The sequence below is a fragment of the Corvus brachyrhynchos genome, unplaced genomic scaffold, assembly GCF_000691975.1.
Source record: "Corvus brachyrhynchos isolate BGI_N302 unplaced genomic scaffold, ASM69197v1 scaffold162, whole genome shotgun sequence".
In the NCBI taxonomy this organism is placed as follows: Eukaryota; Metazoa; Chordata; class Aves; order Passeriformes; family Corvidae; genus Corvus; species Corvus brachyrhynchos.
This window is the reverse complement of record NW_008236696.1, coordinates 4,678,125-4,697,456: the sequence shown is the minus strand read 5'-3', so window position 1 is coordinate 4,697,456 and position 19,332 is coordinate 4,678,125. Positions and strand designations below refer to the sequence as shown.

Here is a 19,332-nt window from a genome sequence, read left to right as displayed (position 1 = left end):
TCGGTGCAGCCGTGCCCGCGGTATCGGGCCCGGCCCCGGGAGCTGGGGATGGGCTTTGGTGGCGCCCAAGCCACTGAGGGAGAGGGGTAGGAGTTTGCCCATTGGTAGAAGCTCAGAGCACCTGCTGGAATAATCTGTCACGGGTCCCGCCGCTTTCGCAGCCGGGGTGTCAGCTCGCCTTCTGCGTGGTGGTTGCTGCTGTGCTTAACAGCGTGTTCTCTTTCATGGCAGAGACCATGGCGGCCCAGAGGGAATGGAGCCCGATGGTGTCATCGAGGTGAGCACTTACGAACTGACCTGAGAATTTATACGCTGGTGGACACGGGTACTGAATTTATTATTTTCTATGCTTTCTTCATTACAGAGCAATTGGAATGAGATTGTTGACAATTTCGATGATATGAATTTAAAAGAATCCCTTCTGAGGGGCATTTATGCTTATGGTTTTGAGAAGCCTTCAGCTATTCAGCAGAGAGCTATTATTCCTTGCATCAAAGGTATGCAATCGATTCATTAATATCAACATCGGATAGTTAGGAAAGTATTGTAAAATGCATATGTTGTTTTATTAGTATGTAGTTATAGCTATTTTTAATCTTCATTGGAAAAGTGATATGATGGTACACCATCTTTCGGGACTGACCTGAAATGGAGAGAACTCTTTAGTACTGATCACTTACTTCAAGGGGAATTAAATAAAACTAACATAAATGACCCGTGTGGGAGCAGTAAATGTGTATCCTACTTTTTTTAGGGTATGATGTGATTGCTCAAGCTCAGTCAGGTACTGGCAAGACAGCCACATTTGCTATTTCCATCCTGCAGCAGTTGGAGATTGATCTCAAGGAGTCCCAGGCACTAGTATTGGCCCCTACCAGAGAACTGGCTCAACAGGTATTGATAGTGTAGTTTAAAAAAAAAAAAACAAACCAAAAAAACCTTGTGTGTTGCATAGGTTTCAGGTTTCACAACTGTGAGACAACATTACCAGATTTCTGTAACGAAGGGGCTGTAATTAATATCTATTCAGAACCCTTCTTGTGTGAAGTAATGGAGGATACAAACTGGCTTCTGTCCCACAAGTTCTCTGCCTCCTTGAGGAGCTGAGTTGATGCACATGGAGGGTGTGCTGGGGCAGGGGTGCAGGAGCCAGCTGCTGTGCTGTGTGTAAAGCAGAGGGAGCGTCTTCAGCAGAATAGCAAAATTACTAAAGCACAGTTCTGATTGGAAACAAAAAAATTACTTGTTTAAAAGTTATTTAAACTTGAGTGCAGTTGTGCAACATGAAAATTGCAGTGCACATTTGGTTACTTAAATGGTTTTGTATCTTTGTATGCTTTCCTGACAACATAATTGCATGTCTCTTTCACCTTCAAGGCTTGGTATTCTGTTATGCTAAGTGGGTGTGTGGCAACAAAACTTAAGTAACACTTGAATTTTTAAGATAAATGTATCAGGAATGTGGGGTCTTAAAGTGCAACATTGAACCAACCTTAAAGTAAAAATCTTACTGTCACTTTCAACTAGAATATACTGAATAGCCATTGGTATGTGACAGTTCTTCAAGGTAAAGTTAAACATTCTAAATCAGAAAAAAAAAAATCCAAAAAATCAATGGAATAAGAGCCTTTGATCAGAATGTTATGCCTTTGTTCTGCTCTAAAGCTGTTGTTGAGGGTGAGGCTTGTTTTGAAACCTGGCTTATAGTGGTGCCCTTGGAGTGTTCACAGAAGATTGTCCAGGTGCTTACTGTGCATGCCTGAGCAGCTGAGAGCTTGAGCTCACTTCTGGTGGCCCTGCGTTCAGCTTAGGAATTGTCTCAGGGCAGTCACTCAATCAGCAAGTCCAACCAGTAAGGACACAAATATTACTTAAGTGCTCCTCTGCCTTGTGGTTCCTAGTGAGCAACTTGAATTATGTGAAGTTGGGCAAAGTCATTTTAGCAGCTCTCAGTTCCAAGAGCTGCATGGTCCTCAGTTGGTGTCTTGGCTTCCAGAGTCCATAAAAGCCAGTGATAATGGGGCTTAAGTTTTACTGTCCTACGAACTACTAATGGAAGGTTCTATTTTAGATTCAGAAGGTAATCCTGGCCCTTGGAGACTACATGGGAGCAACATGCCACGCTTGTATTGGCGGTACAAATGTGCGCAATGAAATGCAGAAACTCCAGGCTGAGGCTCCGCACATCGTGGTGGGAACTCCAGGGCGTGTGTTCGATATGTTAAACAGGCGCTATCTTTGTAAGTATCAATCTCATTGTGCTCTTGCTAATAAATTCCCTGGAGGCCTCATACCCACTAAGAGCTTTAGTGTATTTGTTCTTGCTGTAGAGAGTTGTGCTGGAAAGCTTAGTACTAAAGGAGCATGATGTTTGTAAAGGATTGTGTGTTTCTGAAACTTCATGAGATGCTGCTCTTTTTCCAATAGCACCGAAATGGATCAAAATGTTTGTTTTGGATGAAGCTGATGAAATGTTGAGCCGTGGATTTAAGGATCAAATTTATGAGATCTTTCAAAAACTAAGCACAAACATCCAGGTAAAAAGCTTTTACATGGTTAAAGTGATGGATGCAGATTTGGTTACAGTGTGGCTGATAACTGAGTAGTACAAATGAAAACTATTGTACAGGGTATGTGCTAACACACAATAATATATTCTAGGTTGTATTGCTGTCAGCTACAATGCCAATGGATGTGTTGGAAGTGACCAAAAAGTTCATGAGAGATCCCATCCGTATTTTGGTGAAGAAGGAAGAACTGACTCTGGAGGGTATCAAGCAGTTCTACATTAATGTTGAGAGAGAGGTTGGTATTGGTTATAATTGCTCTGGTAGGAGGAGTAAGGTTATCTTACCTTCTTGTTAAAGCACTGTACTAAAATTGCAGAAACCAAGGCTGAGCTTTGGTTTCTGCAATAATGCTAGTAGAGTAAATGCAAGAAGAAGAAAAACTATGCACTAGATCAAAAAGGACTAGGGTGGACCTCTTTCTTAATGTCCAGTGTCCTGTGTCTGAAGATTTGGTGCAACAATTGATGGAAAAACTTGACTTTGTTTCCAGGTTATACTGAATATAATAGTGTGCAAGAGCATGCTTAATTGGTTATTGTATTTGAGGTTTTTTTATTCCTTGTTCTTATGTACTGAGCTGTCTGTGTCATGGTGCATTTCCTGATCTTTGTTTTGCTCAGGAATGGAAGCTGGATACTCTCTGTGATCTGTATGAGACACTGACCATTACACAGGCTGTTATTTTCCTGAATACAAGGAGAAAAGTAGACTGGCTTACGGAGAAAATGCATGCCAGGGACTTCACAGTCTCAGCTCTGGTAAGAATTCTTACTTCCAATCACTTCTGAAATGCCCTGTATTTACTGGAAAAGAAATGGTGATGAGGAGATACCAATGAGAAGCAGGAAAGTTATAATATAGCTGTGCAGTGCTGTATTATCGTTCCCCCTGCTTAAAGTAAAGTGCTTCCTTTCTATCCCTACCTGCTTCGTTCCCACAGCAGGTAGGGACGCTGGGTTTCATACATACCTTTGTTCTTTAAAGGACATCCTGGTTTGGAGCATTGGAGCTGTACTAATTGCAACTTTTTGTTTTAATTCTCCAGCATGGTGACATGGACCAGAAGGAACGGGATGTTATCATGAGAGAGTTTAGATCAGGGTCCAGCCGTGTCCTGATCACTACTGACTTGCTGGTGAGCATTGTCTTACATTGGAACATGCTCCTGTTACAGCCTTGTCCCAAAAGCTTCATAATTCAGTGATGGTTTTTGTAACCTGAACTGTTGGGAGCTTTTTGGAAGAGCAAAGACCATGCATGCTCCACTGTGGACTGCACAGTTGTAGTTCACAACTAATGATGTGCTTGACAAAAGCCTGAGATACATAAATTTGAAAAAAGCCCCTGACTGACATTAAAGACTTGGTGTTGCTTTGCAGGCTCGTGGCATTGATGTGCAGCAAGTGTCCCTGGTTATCAATTACGACCTGCCGACCAATCGTGAGAATTACATTCACAGGTCAGTCGGCTCTGCCCCCCAGTCAGTCCCTGTGCTGTGCTGGATGTGGGCATTGGCACACACCCTCCTCACCTGATCCTGTAGTCCTCACCAAACCAGAGGTCTTGGCATCCATGCATAAACTGCTCAGAGCTAGCAGGGAATAAAACCACTTGTGCATTGGCTTTAAACAAAGCCTTGCCTTGCACAGCTGTGGTTCTGAAACGAGGGAGGAGCAGAACTTTTGAACACTTAAAGCAGTGGGAAAACTTAGTTGTGTAACAGGTTCAGTGATGGCTGATGAACCTTGGAGGTGTGGGGAAAATGCCAGTGACTGAACTGTCTTTTGTCATGTAGGCTGTGATGTACGAGTGTGACAGTGTTACTGGTGCAGCATCTTGACAGCAGGGTCAGCTTGATCTGGGGTTCTGGCTGATCTGGACTTGCTGCTGCTGCTCAGTGACAAGCCAGACCTTTCTACTTGAGAAAAATAATTGTGTAGGGCTGTCTTCTCTTGCACAGGTTTAGCTGTGTCCATGTTGTGTGTGCCATGCTTGCTCTTAGTGGCTTCTTAGTGGGATTCTTCTCTGTGGTGTGTGTCTCCTGGTAGCAGTTTATTTCCCTAGGTTTAGTTAACTGCTTCTAGTGACTGTCCCTAAATTAAGTAAACTGTGCTTTATTACTTGATGTAAAAAAATACAGGAGTCGATAGCAGCAGTTGATGACACAAGATGGTGCTCAGAAACGACGGCGTAATTTAGGACGTGGATTCGTAAGCGGCACAGTTTGAATAAAGAGCGAGTTGGTATTTATTTATTTATTTTGTCATGGTTATCCCCTAAGTTTTGTGAGCCCTTTCTGTGTATTTAGCTCTTGCTGGCAAGGTGCTCTATTGTGCAGTCTGTAGGAAGGTGGAGCCCATGGTGGATGTAAACTAAACCACATGCACTGGTGTGTCAGTAACTGATGTGGGCTTAGACAAAAATGTTGAACTTGGATTTTGCTCTCTAAAGAAAACCAACAAAAACCCTAAGTTTTCCCACTGGAAACAGTTAGGTTGAATTAAAATTCTGAAATTCAGTGTGCTGTTCCATCTTATTGGATGTAATTGGATGAACTTGGTAACAGTCTGATTGTTAAAACAACAGCCTGTCCTCTGTGTGCTCTGTGCTTGGGAGTGGATGCATGAGGGGTGGGTGTGCACTGTAACCAGAGGGGAGGGAGACTGACCCAGGACCTCAGAACACAGCACCGAGCATTAAATAAAGATCTTGCTTTGCAGCCAAAGAGTAACCGTGTGTGCCCTGCTGCCTGCCACGGGATGGACCTGCTGGCACCAGCTGCTGGTTTTTCCTGACCAGATGTGACTTGGGTGGCAGCTGGTCCTGTTAAGGCAGCATAGACTGGCCTGTGGCAGATAAGAGCAGCAGTTAATGAATGGATCTTGCAAACACATAAAGCAGATGGGAGAGGTTAACTTGGGTGTAAATGTGTTCTCTTTTTGTGCAGAATTGGCCGGGGTGGCCGTTTTGGCAGAAAAGGTGTGGCTATCAATTTTGTCACTGAAGAGGACAAGAGGATCCTGCGAGACATTGAGACTTTCTACAATACTACAGTGGAGGAGATGCCGATGAATGTGGCTGATCTCATTTAGTCCCCGGGATGAGGTGGTTGTGAATCCAGTGCTCGCTGTTGCTGAATAGGCGATTCACAACGCGCATTGTGCTTCTTTCTTCGGGGATATATTGAATCTTGTCTCAATGCTCATTACGGATCAGAAATACAGATTTTTGAAAAGAGAAGCGACTTTCTGTCGTGAGCTCTTGTGGGGAAAGCCATTGGCTTTGTCCACTTTAGGGTTAGACTGTTGGGGTTGGGTGGAAAGTCATGGGGTCTGTAAATTTTTTCTTTATTAGAAATTTATTTCCTAGTTCCATAGAAGTGGTTGTATTAGATGTTCTTTATCATTTAATAATTTACTTATGGACTAAAAGATATAAGTGCTGTATAAAGTCAGCCAATTATGTTAAACTAGCCTACCTTCCTTTATTGTATGTACTTACACCTCAGATTAAATTGGAAAGGCCTTTCAAAATCTCTAAACTTTTATAAGAGCATTAAAATTCATTTTTGTTTCATATGTATTTATTCAATAAAGTATTTAATTAGTGGTAAGTGTGATCTGGACCCTGTTGCTAAGCCCCAGCAAGCAAGCAATCATACTATTGTCTTAGTTAGGGTTAAACCCAGTAAAATTTGCCATATTGCACATGTCTTAATGAAGTTTGAATGTTCAATAAAATACTTCTATATTCACTTAAATTGTAAATAGTTGCTTCTTGGGTTGAGGGGAGGGTGACAGCAGCCTGCTCTGTTGCAGGATGGGAGCTGAAGGTGGCAACTGCTGCAGCCTTGTGTTTGTGCCCAGAGCTGCTGCACTTTGTCATTAACTGCAGGGTTGGTTCTGGACTACTACAGGGTGAGCTTCAAGTGCCAGTGTGTCCCTGGGTGACACAGCTCTGGGGTGCTGGACCTGTGTCCTTAACACTGGAACACCCTTTCATCAGAGTAGAAAATGGCTCACTTGAAAATTGGTGCTAGCTTGATGAAAAAGCTCTGCACTGCCTCATTTGTGCTTAATAGCTGTCCAAGGGCACCTTTCCCCCTCCCCCCCCAAAACCATTCAGGAAGGTGGGACAGGTGCTCAAAACAGCATCTCTGAAAGGGTATGTCCCAAAGAATGCTCAGCCACTGGGAGCTGTGTTCATCCAGGTCACACCTTTAAGTGGTTCATGAGCAAGAATGGAGTGAGATGACAGGAAATCTAAGTGACATATTCAGAACATGACCTACCCTTTGCTGGACATTTTTTTCTTGGATAACTTGAATGGAACAAAAGTTGAAACATGTTTACTAGTTAGGTCATTTTTGCCATGTGTAACCCTAAAGGATCAGACACAAGATGGTGGAGGCATGCGTTGTGCTTCCTTAGGAGCTGGGTTCAGCCTGAACCTGTGTTCTATAGGGATGTGATCATTTTGCCAAGTCAGCCTATTCAAAGCCAATACAGGCTGAAAGGAATAACAACCCTTCTGTCTCTGCTTGCAGCTGATAACAACTTGTTTGTATGGATATGCTCACTTTTGATACAGTTGTTTCCAGGTTAAGTGCACAACAGTGAACTGCACAGTAGGAGCATCACTGACCCCTCTGCTCTTTACCCAGTGTAAAAAAATTGAATCAAATATTCCAGCCTGAGGTTTTCCAACTGCAGTGCAGTCCTTTTATTGCAAAAAACAGTACAAAAGCACACAGGTCCCTGCTCTGAGAGCCCCAGCCAGCCCTGGAACAAAGGGCTGCTGGAGGAGTCAGGTGTTCTGTGTGAGCTGCTGCATCACAAGGGCACAGAGACTCATCAGCTGCAAGAACTCATCAGCACCATCTGCCAGGCATTTGTCCACTTCCTGCAGACAGAACAGACAAGGGAAAACCCTCTAAAATGGCGATGCTCAAGGCAGCTGTGTCTTGGGGTACAGTGGAGAACAAGAAATTTGCCAGCTGTTAATCGGCACAGATTTCTCCAGCAGTCACGTCACACCCCTCTCCCACCTGGGCTGGGAACAATGAGCTCTCCAGCCTCCAGCTCATCTCCTACAGGAGGCCACCACATGACAGTTCCATACACAAAGGGATGTGGCACTGGCCCTCCAAGCCCCTGCCAGGAGCATCACTGCAGGACATCCACACCCCCTGCCTGGCTGCAGTGACTTCAGCAAAACCTCCACCACAGCTGGCTTTCCTTCTTCATCAAAATGGAGAAAGTTAGTGAACTTTTTCTTTTTGGAAAGGCGTATTTTATGCACCAGGACAAAAACATGCATTTTGCAGCTTCTAACTGTTTTTTAAGCGCTGACTTATTCTCATATTAATTTTCCCTCCCACGTTATATTAAAAAAACCCAAAACAACCACACCCACAACTGTCTTGATCGAATCCACTAGAACAACATAATACAGATAATAATTCACTTAACTAGATTTCAATCCCTTCTCATGACATTTCTCAGGACAAAAGTTTACCTTCTACCAGGAAGCATTCAGAATTAAAAAAAAATCAAATCATCACTACTTCTTGGGAGAGACTCTACAAACAAAAATTAACCTGTGGAGATTAATGTGTTTTGTTTTTTTAAACTCAAGCTAGACTTACTGCAAGTTTCTCAACTATGGCAGATTTCTGCTTGTCGCTGTAATCTTCGCTCTCCACAACTGTGTCGTGCAGCTGGTTTACAAGCTGAGCAACAGCAAACCCCTCATTGATGAGATTCTGCACAGAAAGAGAGGAAAACGGAAGTAATTCAGCAGCAGAAACACCACAAACTGGAAAAACAATTTTGAAAAATTCTGAACTGAGAGACTGCACTGCACTTCAGTATGGAACTTGCACATTTCAGAGGACAATTCAGTAGTCTGTGTACAGCCCAGCCCTGCATCCTGCCTGACAGTGACCCAGTGTGAGCACCTCAGAAAGGCTGCACGAGCAAGGCAGGCACAGAGCAGTAGTTCTGTCCAAACATTCTTCCAGCTTCTGACAATTTAAATCTTGGATATTTTATGAGACATTTAAAACATTTAACAACCTCCACTGAACGTGCCCAATCCTATTCTAAAATTAGGAGGGCTTGGCATCCACAGCATCATGTGGCAGTTTCACAGCCATCACATTTTAAACGGCCACCTACTTATGATTTATTTTCTTCATCTGGTCATTGATAGCCTCAAGCATTGAGAGATCTGTAAGGCCAAAGCTTTTTTAATAAAATAAAACCCATGGCAATTAAAGATAGCTTTGAAAAAAACTCAGTAGTGCCCGATTACAGAAACATCAGGTATTGAGAACAGTGGTCAGTGAAGCCATTTAGGGAGAGAGAAGTTTATGAAAATAGAGTTTGTGCAACCTTATTTTTCTGTTCAGCCAAAGAGCTCTACATGCCATCAGTTTAACCCAGGAGAAAGCCAGAGTCATATTGGTAGGGAAATTTATTTGCAACTTTGACAGCTCTGACTAAGAAGGGAAAGACTGGAGTCCTAACTGGCAAAAGAGACTTCCCAAATGTGCATCCAAACTGACTGAGGCCAAACATTCTTCAGCTGTAGCATGGGAACAAAGGTATTCACAGGCCGTGACTGAGAGAAATACCCGGGCTAAGCACTAAGAAAACTCTACCTTTGCCAGCGTTTCCAGTTTCTCAAAGGAACCACTCTGGCAGCCCAACAGCAGTTCATCAATTGTTTCTTTAGGGATGACCTGTAACAAGAAGTGACATTTCTTAATTTCAACTCTGTAAATTTAAAATCAGTGTTGATGCTTACAGTAACAGATACAAACTGTTTGTGGCAAAGGCCATTTCAGGATTTCATTCCTCTACACACCCAACCACTTCAAGCAAGTATATGAGACAGACTAAATAAATTTTAAAAGAGCTAGGCTGTGATATATATCCTATACTGGTGATATTAAAATAAAAATCATATCATAACAATAGACTGTCAAAGTCACTTTCCTAAATCCAACACACAGGTGCTTATTCAGGACACTGACCAAGAGGAGGACATACTTCAACAGTTAGATCAGCCAATGCTTTCTGGACCATTCTACACCTAAACAACACAGCAAATCAGTTTTATTTCCAGTGACACACCAACAACATCCAAAAAAAGCCCAATGCAATGCATCAAGATTAGACAATAAATCAGAAGGAAAAAAGTTGACAGATGCCATTTTGTCACTCTGTGGAGGGAAGAGTTGCCCATTTCCCCCTTCACTCATTGTCATTCCTGTCGGTTGAGTGCCTGGACAGTTTGGTTTCAAAGCTTCTTTATTAATCTCTTGTACTAAGGTTACTCTGGCGTCACAGAACTTGTGTATGACCAAGAACTTCAAGTTTTTATGAAGATGTAAAATTGGGTTCCTTTGCTTTAAACAAGCATTATTCATTCAATAATGGAACTTCATGCTTCTCTTTCCTATCATTACAGTCAATTACTGCCAGGTTTCAGATGTTTAATATCTATTCAGATACCAGCTGGTTTACAGATACCCAAAACTGAACAATGACTTCACTGTGAAAATTGTTTAATATTGTTCTGTAACACTCTGCATAGTAGCAATTGCCTCTGGTTTCATCAAAGTGAGAAGCTCCCAAACTCTACAGTTAGCTATAATGGCAGCACCCTCATGGGAAGTGTGTCCATCATTAAAGCCCATTTATTTTTCAGCTCCTCAACTCCTCATCTCACATTTCCTTCTTCAGGGATGCTTTGTTGCTATAGGAACACCTTCACACAAGTTTTATTAAACACATTTTCTCTCAGGTTTCTCCTGTGCCTCTCAGTATTACCCATGTCATTCTAGAACAAACCACTGCTGTTTCATTAAAAAGCAGGACCCACACAGATCCTTGTCACTGTGAACATTAAGCTGAAAATGAGCTGCTACTGGAAGTCATTTCCCTGTGGTGCTTCCAAACCAATATTGCAATGATCTATACATACACACACACATACAGAAAAGCACCAAAAAGATGTTCTAATCTACTCTCCCACAAAAGGAAACACATTTTGCATTTATGGGCAGACTATTTCAACTTCAGTTTGAATTATAAGACTGTTTTACAATTTTCCATGATTTACAGGAGAAGTTGCTAGAAACCTGCTATGTATTAAGTGTACAGAATCAGGTAGATAGTGTATCATTACCATGCTGCAGTACTAGTGAGTATAAAACAATTTTTTAATCAAACTTTGAGCAATGGTAGATAGAGGTAGCAAGAATGTTTTTCAGAGTAATTACAGGAGAAACTGTAAGGCACAGCTTACCCCAGCAATTTCAGTGATTATCTTCTCTGTGATCTCCTTCCCACCCATTAGGCGAGTGGCACTTTGAAGAAAAGTAATTGCTTTTCTTAAGTCCCCATCTGACACTTTCACAAGGTAGGATACTGCCTGAAAAATAATGTCAGAAAAAGCTAAGTTAAATGTTCACTGTTAATTAAAATCCAGTATACTTTTTCAGCGGTTATTTTAAAACATCAAGTAGTGCCTAAAGCAGATTGTCAGAGCCAAGCACAATACACAAGTTACAAAGCAACCTCTCCACTAACACAAATGTGTGCTGGCAGTTTCAGAAAGAAGCATGGTTTAATGCCAGTACACTCAGCAGAGAACAAAAAGCCCTACAGTTTGGCTTCAGTTTTCTCTGGTGGTGGACTTTTCTCTGGTTTTAGGATGACTTAAAATTCATCTCATCTATGGAAGGAGAATAAATGAGTTTATGTATTTTATTTCATACAGTTGAGCTGCCTGGAAAAGTATGCTGACTTGGCCTCTTTTGCTGCCATGCAATTATGCACTGGATTAAGCAGTAAATCATGGCAACACGAAGTTACCTCATTACTGATTTTCACATGTTCCTTCTCAGCAACATCCAACAGCCTCTGCTGTTGGATACTGTCCGACAAAGGCTTGAAGCGGAATTTGGAGCACCGAGATGTTAAAGGTTCAATTATTCTGAAAGAAAGGAAGGAGAGTGGTAAATAAATGTGTGGGTCAAGTTCTCACAGACAAAGCTATAAAGGCAGAAAAGGTTTAAAATACCTTCAGGTTTAAATAACCCTAAAACTGCAACATTGTAAAAAAAGTGAGATCTAAGTATTGCTTCAGGCTTGCATGCACATGGTGACATCTCCATTAACTGAAAACTGTGAACATTAGGTATCAACTTTTAAGCAGGGGACAAAAAAAAAAGAGACTAAAGACCAGACAGCAAATCCAAATAAGCAACGAACTCCAGGTACCTGCTGATGTAGTTACAAATAAGACAGAAACGTGTTGTTTTAGATTCTTTTTCCATTGTGCGTCTTAAGGCTGCCTGGGCTGCTGAAGTCATAGAGTCTGCTTCATCCAGGATCACAATTTTAAAAGGAGGACACATTTTACCACTGAAAAATTAGAAATCTGTTATTCAGCAGACATGCAATGAATAGACCAAGGAAAAAAAAAACAACAAAAAATATAAACAGAAAAATCACTGCAAATAGCAAGTAATATTTTACTTAAGCATGTATCCTTGATAAATAGAACAGATTCAGAGGTTCAATCTTTTAAAAATTATTTTTAGATTAAAGACTAATACTTGTAATAATGGGGGGGGACTGAGTTGACTTGAACACTACAGAAGTCCTCTAAAATGCATGCTCTAAGCTTGTTCTTTTAACATCTCATGTACCTCTTCTTTTTACAGGCTTCCTGATTGCCTAAACTCCCAAGAATACTGCAACAGACTGATTTCAGTACATAAAATCATTCCTTGCCAGGCAGTCTTGGCATGCAGTTTCTTCCTCCTACTTTCCACAGTCCATACACATGGCTTGACCCGCACTGGGCTTCTCATCACCTAACACCACAATCCTTCTAGAAACCAACACCCATGTTTTAGAAATTCCTGCAGACTAGAAGGACTAGGGAAGTACCTTCCAGCACAATTTACCCAAAGAATTTGTTTTATGCTAGTCAGACAACATCTGCAAAGGCAACAACATGTGACCAAACCCAGAAGTCTTGATCTTGCGGAGTTTTCCCTGTCTGCCTCCAAAGCTAACAGCACCAGTAAAAATCCTCCTGGGTATTCAAACCCCAGTGTGAAATTCCATGAAGTAAAAGCTCAGCCAAAGCACTGTGTGTTGCCAGCTTCTGGGCAGTGCTGACCCATCATTTATATTAGAAACAAAAACAACCACATGCTTTGTCCTAAGCAGGAGGGGTTTGATCCAGCACTTACTCTGAACGGCTTCCAGATGCCGTTAGCTGAGCAAAAGCCTTCACTTTTTCCCGAATCACTTGTATCCCACGCTCATCAGAAGCATTTAACTCAAGGACTCTTTGCCGGAATAAATCAGGCCTGCAAAATTTTTATTACAACATGTTAGCTGCTAACCCTTGTAATGATGTTATAAAATATAACAACAACCCTTCTGGCTGTTTTGAATGGCAGGGATTATTTTTACCAGCATTACTAAATAACATTGTTAAAAGACAGTTAAGTTGAGATCATAAAATGTTAAGTATGAATTTCCATTAGCTATTTTTAGAATCTCCTCCCAGTCTACAGAAAACAATGAAGTATAAAACTGCATCAGTTAACCAGGAAAAAAAAAGGAGGAAGTTGGCTTTGTAAGTTCAGGGCACTGCATTATCTGCCTTTTTACTTATAGCCCGTGAACAATGTGAAATAACAAGTGAAATGCCACAATACAGTCACTAGCAGTATTACCAGAATGAAATATGCATGAAGACATGCAATATTTACCTGCAGTGCTATACTCCATTTAAAAAACCAAAAAACAAACCAACAATTAATACACTGGATTTTAAATCCCAGGAATTAAAATGGACTCACAATGTGGAGTTGTCTTCCTATTACTAAAGTAGACGTGGTTCTCTCCAAAAAAGAGTGAGTCAAAGATTAAAGATGACAAATGGGATGGGGGTGGTTTTAAATTCAGCATTACATTTGATCATAACATCAAACCACCTTCTCATCGTTTTTTGCTTATAGATCACTGAGTTCAGTACTCAAAAACTCCCCAATCGTTACAAGTGAGTTAATGAATACATGCTGAATTTTAGTCTGAGTCCCAAATACTACTTTCCAGACACAATTCAATAGTGCGTAACAGAGAGATTACAATTCAGACATTTTATGAAGCACTTTGAGATCTATGTGTATCTAACAACTTACTAAATAAACCATAAAAATTGGAATTCCTTTACAAAGTTCAGTAAGGCATACACAAGCCATATTCTTCCCATACTCTTTGTTAGGGGGTTACATGGCTGCTAATCTGAAGTCTATACTGATAACAGGAATCAGTGACTTGTGACAGGACAAATGAGAAAGAAATCTTATGTTAGAGCTGAATTAGAATATGAAGATATTCCTGAAGAAGTGCTGAGAACTACCTAAGAGCAGGCAATGACCAGAGGCACTTCATCACATGATTAGGAGACATGTGGCAGCTGATTACACTGAAGCAACTTGATTCCAGCTTACCCAAACAGTTCTCTAGCAGCTGCTAAAATAGTGGAAGTCTTTCCAGTTCCAGGTGGGCCATAGAACAACAGATTGGGAAGCTGAAACAGCAAGGCACCGTTTGTAAGAAAAGCAAATAAAAAATCCACAAACAGGAAAACCTACTGACAATCTGAGCACCTAACAGAACAGAAACTAACTACTCCTCACAGTAAATAACATCAAGTCTTTCACTTCTAGGTCTCTAAAGGAGGACAAACAGGTGCTGCTTATAGCACAGCATGAACAAATGTTATTGGTGGCATCATCCCATGTCCTATCAAAATGGATATTACAACATATATTTATTTTTATATATACACTCCAGGGCATGCCTGAGATCACTAAAGCCTACAGAACTTACTGTTCTGATTGCAGTGACACCCAAATTTATTCAAGAATGGCCTTAAACAGCCTGGATAATACCAGCAGCACAGATGAAACCATCCTTTGCTTTCTCAGCTCCCCAGAGTGCCTTGTCCAGCCATGCTGAAGATTCTGTGCTGCCACCAACTGCACTGCAGTGAGCACAGGGCAGCTGTGAACGCTGGAGTGCAGCAAGGGCAGTGCAGGCACAGCCCAACAGCAACCACGGGGACAGGCCCAACAACTCACTGCACTGCGCAGCCCCGGCAAATTCCTGCACCCATCCAAGGAGTTTTCAAAGGAGACCACTGGCATTTCTTAAAGAAATTAGGTTAATTGATCTTTGAAATAATTTAATTAATGGCCTCAGCATGAAAAACACGACTGCATTAAGGAAATATGCTGAGACAGGAAGATCAAAGCAGCACAGCAAAGACTGCAGTAATAATTATAGGATGACATTTAGCAGCACAAAGCAAAAAAACCTCTCAGTTTGAGAATATAACTAAGTATCTGCTAGATACCTGAAATGCATTAGATGGAATAAAATACAAGCTGGGGTTTTTTTGTGTGTCAGAGGAGCAGTATAAGTCCGTGTAACATGGTGGTCCTAACTGTGCACTTTTAATATAGATGTAAATTTTTAATACTAACAGGTAATTAGCTGCACACAGTTCAGGTCATCCCTACACAAGGATGATGAATCCAAACTGGAAAAAATGACTAAAGGAGTGAAAAGCCTATCTTATGAGAAGCTCAGCAAAACAAAAGCTGAGAGGCAGTATGTTGCTCTCCATAAATACATCTGAGCAACACAAAGAACAAGGCTGGCATAAGCCAAATTTGTATAAGCCATGACTGAATTTTGGCTGAAATCAAGAAGCTTTCCAGTTGACACAGGAGTGATAGTTTTTTATATTACTATTTCAAGCAATCACTTTTATAAATTATCACTTTAAAACTGCTGTCTTTGACAACAGAGGATGTTCCACTTCTACATTCTTAAAACAAGAATCCAAAAGTTTCCTCCAACCAATAGCAAGGAGACAAACCTCTCAGTCTGACTTGATTTCTAGCCCTTAATAAGCATTCTATTTTTAAAGAGTCAACTAAAATTAGATTAGACAATTCTATACTGAATATAGCACGTAATGCAGACAGAATGGGAACAGTAAAACCATCTAAAGAGCAGAGAAAAATGCAGGAGTACACACCCCATAACCAGAAAATTAAATAGAGACAATCAGTTTGGTAACAAACATCCCATTTTAACAACTAAGACAAGACACAGAGCACAGACTGAACTGTGTAGGTACTCTAAAAGTAGAGATTAAATTCATTTATTTACTGGAAATCGATTGCAGATTGAAATTCTAAGTTTTGCCTTCTCTATCTGCCCATCAGTTGTTGCTTGTTTCCCTAATTGCTAATAAGCAAGCAGCATCCCCTACTAACATTAACTACTAATATTATCCCCCTCTATCTTTTATGACAGCTCCAGAGATGAAAAGTGTACTGAATGACAGCTGAAAATTCATCAGTCTCCATGCTAGGTTAGCACACTGCTAGGGTTGATGTTTGTGAGGAGATTCATCATTTCATGCCTCTGTGCTAATTCACACACTACGTGTCCTCAAAAAAAGCATAAGCAGGTAAAAAGTTTTAATTAGAATCTGTTTCCTAATTCCATTACACCCTGACTTTATCACTGTTTCTGTTTCAACCTCATTTATGCTGGTTTCTCACTGAAGTATTTACACCACTTTTCACCAAGCACAGCCTAATCCTTTATGTAACTGTGGCAGTATTTTTAAATAAACTGCAACCTGATCTGGTTATCCATTTTTCCATGCTTGCCAGGAGTAAGCAGGATACCTGCAGGCATCACTCTGCTCATGGGAAAGCTACCACATATAGTGCAGATCTCAGCTGCTTTTCCAGAAGTTTCAGTACAAGTGAAGATGTAAATTGCAATGATAATCCTATACTAACTCTCTTTTCAGTTGTTAAAGTATCATGAGGCAAATGAAAACTAAAGAACACTGTGACCGACCATTTTCAGTTTCTTTGCCAAAAAACAACAAATCAACAGTCCTGGCAGACAGAAATCAACTTCTCCAGTTCAAACCCCCTTGGACTCTGCTCTCCCCAGTTTATAATAGGATGATGTGTGCTCTTACAGATGGAGGTGTACAACCTCTAGGGAGTTACAAGTCCTGTATAAGTTATAGGGAGTTACAAGTCCTGCTCCATTTAGCAGCTCCCAAATCAAGGCCCACAAATACAGGCCAATCGACAGAGGACTGACTCTCCATTTCCAACACCAGGGTTTAAATAAAGCACATTACTCAAACCTACAGCATTGTCACAGCTGCTTCTTTGATCTTACCAGATCTCCAAACTCAGTAAGAACCTCTGCACTAATGTGTCCTTACTGAAGTAAGTATCAGACACTTCAGAGTTTAAATTACACTTTTGCCTCTTTGACAGAATGAGTCCTTTCAAGAAAATAATAAAAATGTTTAAATTTTTTAAAAACCAAAGTATTTTAAAGTACTTGCATGATTTTGTTTTCAAATGCCTTGCTGAGTTTGGGTAACTATGGCAAAATACAGAGCCTCTAACCATAAGGAGAAGCTATAATTTGTCTTTTCAACTCAGGAGGCCAAAAGTCAACACAAGTGTACCAGGCTCAGAATCCAAGAAACACTGCTGATCCACAAGCTGTAGGGTTTTAAATAACTGTTGCTCAAAATAGAACTTCCCAACCCATCACCTAAGCAATGTTACACAACTGATATGTCCAGACAGAATAGATGGCAGCAGCTCATTTCTCCTTTGCTGTTAACAGTTCCTTCCTAATTACCTCAACTCTATAAATACTGTAATCCAGCAGCATTGCTGGTGAAACACAGATTTCTGGGGTACAACATTACCTGATAAGGTCACATTACAAGACCATTCTCAAAGCAAATTGAACATGGAGACAGGAACTAAGGAAAGAAATGCGAATCTTTTGCAGTTGTGTTGCACCAGTTTGATATTGGTTTCATACGCTCAAACAAGTAAGGTACTTCTGCTTTTGCAAGCTTTGATTAAATTATTATTTCCAGAGAGAAACAGACTCATATTACTGCAGAGCAGACCAAACCTGCAGCCCATAAAAACAGAACCAGCTTTTGAAGCACAAGTGTGACCATCCTAGGTAAGGAGGAAAAAAGTCTCAGTATGCACAAAGGATGGAATTGTTCAGATTTGGAAAAAAAGCACAGCCATCTCTTGGTTACGTACTTTATTTCTCCTTTCAGCCCCTTCACCTCCACATCAGCTGCTATGGAAGAAATGACCATCATACATACCAAAAATTTACTAAATTTTTATCCAAAAGCAAATGCAAGAGTAAACAAATGCAACTGCAAATGCTCTGCTCATCTACACTCTTAGGTCACACAAGCCAACCCTGCAACTGCCATACTTAGCTTTTTAAAGCCAAAGAGACTTACTTGGAAACTTGAACCCAAAAAGTTTGGGAATCACTATCCAAGCATGAGACCTAGCACTTATAAATTAAATTTCCCTCATTAGCCAAAAGTTTGAATGTTTAGCAGTTGCACAGAAGCACTGATATATCACTAGAAATGTTTAGGAATGACTGGCAATCCAGACCTGTCTATGAAAGAAAAACTTCCTCCTCCTGTCTAAAAACATGAATGTTACAAGTACTAGTGGAATAGCAGTGTGGAGACAACAAAAGCTTTTCCAGGTTTGAAACTATTTACAAGAAGTTTACCATGTGAGCTTCCCCAGAAAAATTCCAAACTGCATCATGGAACTGACAACTTCACCGTGTTTAGAAGACTGGAAATATAAGAAGCTTTACACGTACACCACAACAGAATATATCACACAGAGTATATCACAAGGAAGTCACTAAGGTTTTTCATGAAATACCACTGTAAAAATGATCTTTGCTGAGTTGGAAAAGAGAAATTTTTGTTACCACTCAAGTGTCTGTCTAAAAATGCTGATTAGGTAGATGTTGTCTTTACACTCACATCAGCACCCTCCAGAGACTTCTTCAGCACAGCTACAACTTCATCCTGGAAGGCAACTTCATCCACATTTTTGGGACGACTAAATAAAAAGACATTAAATACAATTTATTACCTAACAAAGTTTCATAGGAAAGCTGAAATTGAGAAAAACAACATTTCCCCTTCTGATTACATCAGTTACTGAAGAATTACAGTGAACTTTGTAGTTGAAATCAAAATCATAACAGGAAGTCTAATATCTCTGGTCTGTATTACTGAAGTGATCTAATTCCTCAGGAAGCTGTCTTTTTCTGTGGTAAACACCTGTCCGAAGTGTTTTTAGAAGCAGAATTGCAGTATTTTACCACTTTGCAATAAAGGTTTCTCAAAAACCACAAAGCACTAAATGCACTTATGCACCAAAACACAGAGATGAAACAGCACTGCTTGACATGGCCAAGAGGTATTTTCTGCTCAGTACCAGCCACAAGGGCACTTACAGTAGCTCGAGGTCCTGGATTACCTCGTAACAAGGCAAGTTACGCTGTTCTCCCTACACCCACACCTGCGACCCCTTTTGCTACGCACCGACTACCTCTCTACATCCCCCCAGAGCCAATCTCCCCTCTCACGGCCAGCGACCCCACTGCCCCAGAGCATCCCTTACTATTTCTCCACCCAGGGGATGGGTTTGGTCCTCTTGCCCTCCCCGCTGCTCCCGGCCGCGCTCTTTTCCTTGGCAGCGATGGGCTTGGTGCTTTTAGAGGCCGGGCCCTTGAGAAAGGCCTGCATGGCT

General features: G+C 41.0%; 2 protein-coding genes across 2 annotated transcripts in view; one reads left to right on the top strand and one right to left on the bottom strand.

The window, feature by feature from the left end:
• Positions 1-6,330, top strand: part of EIF4A2 (eukaryotic translation initiation factor 4A2) — a 7,231-nt gene extending 901 nt beyond the window's left edge. The window contains exons 2-11 of the mRNA XM_008644511.2: positions 232-277; positions 365-497; positions 755-894; positions 2,072-2,240; positions 2,428-2,537; positions 2,662-2,805; positions 3,191-3,328; positions 3,616-3,705; positions 3,950-4,029; positions 5,518-6,330. Of these exons, the coding sequence (XP_008642733.1) occupies positions 232-277; positions 365-497; positions 755-894; positions 2,072-2,240; positions 2,428-2,537; positions 2,662-2,805; positions 3,191-3,328; positions 3,616-3,705; positions 3,950-4,029; positions 5,518-5,662 (1,195 nt within the window). The 3' untranslated portion in view covers positions 5,663-6,330. The remainder of the gene's footprint in view (positions 1-231; positions 278-364; positions 498-754; positions 895-2,071; positions 2,241-2,427; positions 2,538-2,661; positions 2,806-3,190; positions 3,329-3,615; positions 3,706-3,949; positions 4,030-5,517) is intronic.
• A 933-nt stretch (positions 6,331-7,263) lies between these two features.
• RFC4 (replication factor C subunit 4) lies at positions 7,264-19,328 on the bottom strand. Its single transcript, XM_008644509.2, has 10 exons — positions 19,204-19,328; positions 18,558-18,636; positions 14,119-14,198; positions 12,847-12,966; positions 11,864-12,007; positions 11,456-11,576; positions 10,887-11,012; positions 9,235-9,315; positions 8,218-8,334; positions 7,264-7,472 (listed from the first exon to the last, which is right to left on the bottom strand). The coding sequence occupies exons 1-10, from the start codon at positions 19,326-19,328 to the stop codon at positions 7,377-7,379; spliced, it is 1,089 nt and encodes a 362-aa protein (XP_008642731.1). The 3' UTR covers positions 7,264-7,376.
• Positions 19,329-19,332: the final 4 nt, after the last annotated feature.